The sequence below is a fragment of the Halictus rubicundus genome, chromosome 13, assembly GCF_050948215.1.
Source record: "Halictus rubicundus isolate RS-2024b chromosome 13, iyHalRubi1_principal, whole genome shotgun sequence".
In the NCBI taxonomy this organism is placed as follows: Eukaryota; Metazoa; Arthropoda; class Insecta; order Hymenoptera; family Halictidae; genus Halictus; species Halictus rubicundus.
In genome coordinates, this window is record NC_135161.1 from 4,230,467 (window position 1) to 4,238,041 (window position 7,575).

The 7,575-nt window shown below is 39.5% G+C and overlaps 1 protein-coding gene across 1 annotated transcript; it reads right to left on the bottom strand.

The window, feature by feature from the left end:
* Positions 1 to 2,951: 2,951 nt before the first annotated feature.
* Positions 2,952 to 4,704, bottom strand: LOC143360259 (vacuolar protein sorting-associated protein 28 homolog). Its single transcript, XM_076798953.1, has 3 exons — positions 4,558 to 4,704; positions 4,032 to 4,278; positions 2,952 to 3,475 (listed from the first exon to the last, which is right to left on the bottom strand). The coding sequence occupies exons 2-3, from the start codon at positions 4,248 to 4,250 to the stop codon at positions 3,056 to 3,058; spliced, it is 639 nt and encodes a 212-aa protein (XP_076655068.1). The 5' UTR covers positions 4,251 to 4,278; positions 4,558 to 4,704; the 3' UTR covers positions 2,952 to 3,055.
* Between the last annotated feature and the right edge of the window lie 2,871 nt (positions 4,705 to 7,575).

The window sequence follows — 7,575 nt, forward strand, 5'->3', positions numbered from 1 at the left end:
GAAACAAGACGAATTCTGCGAGCGTCGAGGGTGAGAGCTTTCGACGGAAATTGTTCGACCCGCGACCAGTCGATTATCGGGGGTTGCCACGCGAAAATTTGATGTTGAAATCTTGGAAACGAGGGGCGGGAATCCCGAGCAGAAACGGAAGAGAAACAGGGACCGGCGCTAATCACCGTGATGCGACGACTTTCGCGTTTAATATCCGCAGCTAATCGCACATTGCCTCAGTGGTCCAGATTCTTGAACAAAAACAGAAAAACTTTTTCTAAATTAAAAAAATTTATATAGCGTACTTTATTCATAAACCAACAGGGCATATTTTGCTGTTACTTGAGCCGTTTATTTTGAAAGTGGCCTAAGTCCACTTATACTTAAATTGAGATATTTGAGGGTTTGTGTTTCAATAAAATTAAAAATATACGTATAGGATACCAATGTGTCATACTGCTCAAGTGTATCTAAAAGAGTTAAATTTACAGTTCCCATTAACATAATAGCAATTATTAAGTGAATAACATGTGTTTTCGATTCAGATTCGTTATAAAATTTGAAAGAGCCCAAGTCTATTCGACATAATTTAAAATGCTTCAAATTGAAAGAACAATACTCGATTTACTTTATATATCTTTACAACACTTCAAAAACACAATTTATGTAATTCAGGACATTTTCTAACTACATAAATTACATAACAATTTACTGCTCATCTACGTTTTGTGTATGCGGGAGGGATTTGAAGAAGTCATGGTGGTCCGTAAGTATGTATCGTAGTAACTCCATCATGTCCTTGTATTTCGCTGTTGTAATTCGTCTTGTATTTTTATAAAGTGGTGTCAATACAATATTTTCGAACTTTCTTGGTCTAACCCAACGTGGTAATAAATTCAGGATTTTAAACTTTGCATTTTCATACATTGATATCTTACAGAAAAATGTATATGGTTCATCTCTCAAAAAACGCATCTAGCATATTTTTAACCAATTTATTGTTTCTCCGTTAGAATCCTTTACCCTTTTAAAAATTGCGTCCTCCAAAAATTTTGCTGATATGAAATCCTCTTCACTTCTGTCGGAGATACGCAAGTTCAAAGTTGGTCATTTTATAAGATCGGAATTTTCAATCATAATTGAAATTAACTTTATTACATATTTCTTATCGAGCTGTAACGTTGGGTTATCATGTTTTATATTTTCAATCATGTCCTAATTTATTATATATACAAAACTAAAACACACAAAACCAACTCTACGAAACATTTAATCAAATTTCGGTGGATCATTTTATTAACAAAATTTTAACTCGAAACTTTGACAAAAAGTAATCAAAAATTCAAATCGTTTTGTTTCTTGAAATTTTATGTTCAGATTCGTAATCCGAGTTACCGAAAACATTCTACTAACAAATATTTGTGGAAATCAAACAATTTTTTTCACATAGCCGTCCGCCATTTTGTTTCTTGAAAATTAGTATTCGCGCCGTAGAATATGAATATGATGTTAAAATTACAAAAAACAAAATGCCGGATGCGTAACCCAAAAAATTATTGGACTCTCTTGAAAATTAGTATTCGCGCCGTAGAATATGAATGTGATGTTAAAATTACAAAAGAGTCCAATAATTTTTTGGGTTACGCATCCGCCATTTTGTTTTTTGTAATTTTGACATAAGATTCCTATTCTACGGCGCGAGAAATATGGGAATACTAATTTTCAAGAGAGTCCAATAATTTTTCGGGTTACGCATCCGCTAGATTGAATCCGCCATTTTGTTTTTTGTATTTTTAACGTTAGATTCATATCCTACGGCGCGAGAAATATGGGAATACTAATTTTCAAGAGAGTCCAATAACTTTTTTGTTTACGCATCCGCCATTTTGATTTTTTTGCAATTTTGAAATCAGATCCATAATCAGTGACCTGAAAAACCCCACAGTATCAATTTTGAACTAAATTTGGTACTACTTCCTACTTTAGCCACATTTTGGCGTTTTCCGTACGCTCGAAGAGCTCGACGCGTGCACGGGCGCATTCGGATTGCAAAAGTCTTCCAACTCGTTCTGTTTCCGAACAATCGATGAAAAAGAACCAGTTTGCCATGTCTTGCCGTCGCCTATCGGCTTCTCTTTCGCACGATCACGATGCAACCGCGCGTCTAAACTTGTCGCGGTTTGGATCGGTTTACGTCCAAGAGATTAGAAAGATTTGTGGTATCGGAGAACGCGAACATAGTCGAAGATCGTATAATTATATTCCCGTGCCAAATCCCGGCGATCGGTGGTCGCCGTTCGACCGTAAGAGGAGCACTGAAGGAAACGGATTCGACCGACACCGGGACCGAGACGGGTGCATCCGTCACGACGCGGGAAAAAAGCGTCGAAAGAATAGGCTGTTTAGCGACAGGCCTCGGGTTACCTCCCGTCGAGCGAACTAGAAGAAGCCAGGAAAGTGGTGCAACGGTAGATTCACCGCCGGAGTTTCATCTTTCACCGCAAAACCGAGCCGAGAGGAAACAAAGCCTGTCTTGTTCTGCGGTCGACCGCTCTTAGAAATTGAAACGGTACGACGACACGACCGTATCGCGGCGGTGGCTCCGCAAGGAAACGTCCCCGAGTCCCGAGGGTCTTCGTATACGATAAATGTTTCGGTTTGGTATACGGACGAGTAGTCTCACGCGTTCGCGTTTTGCAATCGATACCACAAATGCACGAACCTTTCTCGTCTTTGGCCTTGGTTATACAGAGAGCGGCGAGCGGCAATTGTTGTCGCTCATCGTCACCCACGATGCCGCGCCACTCAGTTGCTGTATGGCTAATTTCATATTTATGTATATATTTGATTTATTTTTTCCCGCTTTGTCGTTAATTGTTTTATCGCTTGCCGTTCTCTGTATAACCAAGGCCTTACTCCTTTCGCCGCTCGCGATCATACGAAAACAGAAGAAACGCTCAAACGATTCAAACTTTCTTTATTCGCTATTCGACGAAATACAAGATATAATGGTATACATAGATATTATATACAGATAAAACGAGGAGAGAAGGGGTCCGCGGGATTAGGAATTGTGAAGAATTTTATTGAAAGCGTTGTACGAGGTTTCCAAGTCGAAGATCAGTTGTCTGACTTGCGTGTCGGATAATTCGTCGGACGCGGACATGTTGTTCAGCGTCTGCAACCATTCCGCGACTTTTTCTTTGCCGTCGAAATCGCTCGGCAGTATGCTCAATCGATTCATAGTGTCCATCAGATCCCTCAAGTCGGGATGCAGCTGATCCATGGCTTTGATTTCCAGCCGCAGTTTGTCCATCAGCGTTATAAACAACGACACAATGTCCGCGATGCATTTCGACGTGTTCCCTTTGTCGTCTTTTATCGTGATGGGTCTGTCCTCTTTGATTCTCTCAAGAGCAGCCGGACAATCCAAACGAAACGCTCTAGCGAAGGCATCTATGGTGGGAAATTGGTCGCTCTGCACCTGGAACAATTTCGATGTATACGCGGGAATTAACAAGACAAAACTATATCTTTAAAGCAGGCCTTCTCAACGATGGCTCGTGGAACATATGTGGCTGCTTCTCCTCTTCACCTGCTTGGCAAGTCAGTCCCCATCATGTTCGCTCCGACTTTTCCTTTGGTACAAGGCCCACAACCGCTGCTCCGGCAAGTTACTCACCCCTACTACGTATTCATATATATGTACTGTCCCTGCCTCACAAGTAGACACTCAAGATGGCATGGAGGCAAGAGGGGTCCTCGGTAGCTCCCAATGGTTATACTTTCACATAACACACTTTAGCCAATAATTTGGCTAGAACCAAAAATTCGTGTGGAATGATCCAATTGGACGGCTTATAGCCATATTCCTGCTGAATTCCTGCCAGGTGACTTCTTGCGAGGCACACAGAGTACATGCCAAAGGAAAAGTCGCAGTAAACATTGTGGGGACTAACTCGCCGAGCAGGTGAAAAGAAACAGCCACATCTGTTCCGTGGGCCATCGTTGAGTAGGCCTGCTTTAAAGAATCAAGATACCTGTTTAAAAGCGGCTCTGTATTGCACCAACAGTTTGCTGCAAGCTGCCGTGTATTCCTTCGGCGTGACGCAGTCCCTGATATAGGCCTTTTCCAGGTGTTGCAATGTGTTTACAACGGCGTACAAGTCCGCTTGATTATCGTGCTTTTCTCGTTCTCTGGCATTCTTGTACAGCTTCACCTCTTCGTACAGCTCGGGTCGCTCCTGAGCTATCGACATTGTTGTGCGCCAATCGAATGTCTAAAGTCTAAAACAAGTACGTAATCGAACGGAGTTAAACGTCAAAAGTTTTAGGTTAGGATCGCCGGTCGCTGTATCACCGCGATCACAATTGCAGGTATCGGTAAGGAAATTTTTCGTAACGTGGAACGACCAGTTTGATAAACTACGGAGCTGCATTTTGCTCTATCAACAACGGTATTTATAGAAACAGGAAATTGCGAACACGACACAATTAATCGTGCAGCAATTAATCTTTCACGGACCCTATGCCATTCTAACCGTGCAAAATTACTGTTCAACTTACTTGTGAAAGCAACCAAAAGTTCTCGATTCGATTCAACGAGACGTTTCGAACGCAATACTCGACGTAATTGATATTGTCATGTCAACTCTACGAGCGCATATCAACGACATCTGCAGGAACAACAATGTCATCCCAGTTATGAACAGTTATGAGATTTCGCAGGTTTTCTCGCGCATGCGCGCCCAAAACAGTAATGTATCCATATTATGAGGAGATGATCGCGGAGCAGTGATGTAGGCGGGAAAGTACCGGAACAATCTGTTTCAAGACGAGACGAGTGTCCTACCAGTTTTTGGTAAGTTATTGTTAACATTTGATTGTATAATAGCAGCTAAGACTTTGATATTTACAAAATCAAATCATAAAAATTTTCAAAAATTTTGCAGGGTGAATAAGGTATCCTATTTTATCCAGAATTTTACTTTACTGGTGCTAAAATCTCTGCGCATGCGCGAGAAAACCTGGCCAAAATTTTATTACTGGCTGTCACTGGCTATGAACAGAGAGTATCCTTTCTGTTATGAATGAATTGTAGAGAATTTTATATGTATGTTAGGGCTACATGTAACGCCTATTATATTATACGCCTATTCTACATATACGATGCGAATACCGATATCGAATATTGAATGTAGAAGCACAAACGAGGTATAGGAGGTAGATCAATCACCATATGGGGTTGCGTGTCTCACACAAAAACAACTCGTTTTCTTATGCCCTCTAGGCTGACAAACGATAAATGTTGGAACTAGATCCACGAAAACGATCAAATACAAATGACTGGACGAATTGTGTCACCGACGAGATATATACAGAGAGGAATGAGAGTGCTCACGCCCGGGTTTTCGGCGTTCCCGATATAGTGCTGACATCTGCTCAGCCTTAGCATGGCACAGAACCGGTCAGTCTTTCCTGGAACAGAACCGGTCAGTCTTTTAGCATGGCACAGACCCGGTCAGTCTTTCCTGGGACAGAACCGGTCAGTCTTTTAGCATAAAACTGAACGCACATTATTTTTTTAACCAGGATTAGAACGTACAGCTTAATTGTTGTATATGAAATATGTAACTAACATGTAAATCTTGTGTACAAAATCTCTAATTAATATAAATTAAGAATAATATTAATTGTAATGATACGTATTTTATTTTTTTTCCAAGTTTGTAGTTGCAAACTTTAGTTGTAAAAAATGGAAAATCCGGAAAAATTCGAACAAATACAGATCTCATATCGAAGTTTAAAAGCGACCAAACTGAATATTAATTTAATAATGAGCTATTGTCATCAACACTATCTTAAATTTTTTCATATATATAGCTACTGTTATTATTAATTAAAAAAAATTTTCTTTCATGAATAAATACTTTTTCCACCTCAGCACCATAAGATTTTTACTAGATGACTTTAAAAACACATTAGAACTATTTTTAAATAATTTTACTCGAAAACATTCTAGTTTACTCTTTATTTCACCGTTCTACTAATTTTTTATGGGCTGCATTGCAGCTCTGTTTAACACCCCTTTACAACCCAATACCATGGTACCATCCATATTCAAGGAAGAACAATTTTTTGCGACGATCATTGAAAAAATAAAAGTGTTTCCTTCATTTCAGTCCTTTAGTGCGTTGGTGACGTAGCGCCCAGCACACCTACCTGTGTTCTGTGTCACATCTGGGGTTTTATGGTACTGTCAGATACTCTCACACTCCTACGATCATACCTACCCTAGCCTACGCCGTTTTAACCATAAGGGCCCCGAACCCAATAAATCACCTTCCGGAACTGAGTTTTCGTCGCCCATAGAAAAGTCAACCGTCCTCTCCGTCCTCTCACTCTTCCCCACCCTTTCCTTCTCTACTTTCTCTTCTTAGAACCAAATGCCTAGAACCTAGAAATGCTTAGAACCTCAAATGCAAAATCGAATTCAACATCAAAATCCTATTCATTCAGACACGATTCAACATGCTAGCCAATTAAAGTTTTGCAATTATTGTAAAAAACAAGGTCACGTAATTATAGAATGTCGGAAAAGACAATATAATAATAATCGAAGGCAACAAATAACTAATAATACGACTCGACAGACCGAAAACGCCGCGGTACATTTAAACTCCCAGGAACCCCCAGCAACGAACACCGAGCTGGAGGGTCCGATCTCTCGCTTAACGGTGTTCGAGAATTAACCATGTCCATACCATGCGATAATTTAGATTATATTATAGTACCATCGTTACACTCGAAAAACGCAAATCAAGCCTTCACATTCTTGGTAGATACAGGCGCAAACATATCGTTAATTAAAGCGTGCAAATTAAATCCTAACACGTATTTCAATTCGAGAGATAAATTAGTACTACAAGGTCTTAGCGTGAATACCCCAGTCGAAACTGTAGGCAGTTGTTTGATTCCTGTACAAGTAGGTGATTCCACTATCGACATAAAATTCCATATCCTAAACCAAGCAACAAACGTCCCTTTCGACGGCTTATTAGGTAAAGATTTTTTACAGAAAGAATCTGCGATTATCGACTATCAATCACGCACTCTATCTCTTAAGTCATCAACGATACCAATTAACTTAAATCATAAAAAATTTGAAAACCAAAATATAAATTTAATCAAGCTTAAGGCGCGAACTGAAACCCTCATTGAAATCGAAATACAAAATCCCGAAATCCAAGAAGGTATTGTTCCGGAATTAGAATTACAAAAAGGAGTTTATTTGTCAAAAGCAATCATTAAAGTAAACGAAAATAATAGAGCTTATGCTACGATTTTAAACACACGCATAATAGATTTACAAATAAAACCAATTTCGGTATACTTAGAGCGACTTCCGCACAGCTCCGCGATCCTTGTAACAAATAATTCAAACTCACCTATACTAAAGCGACAACAAGTATTAGAAAACAACATGCGGTTGGAACATCTAAATTCAGAGGAACGACGATCAATTTTAAATATTTGTAAAGAATATTACGATATATTTCATCTTTCCGACGATATATTAACTGT

Coding starts and splice junctions, on each gene's coding strand:
- LOC143360259 (XM_076798953.1), bottom strand. CDS start 4,250: ATGTCGATAGCTCAGGAGCGACCCGAGCTGTACGAAGAGGTGAAGCTG. Junction 3,476..4,031: donor ACAGAGCCGCTTTTAAACAG/GTATCTTGATTC, acceptor AAATTGTTCCAG/GTGCAGAGCGACCAATTTCC.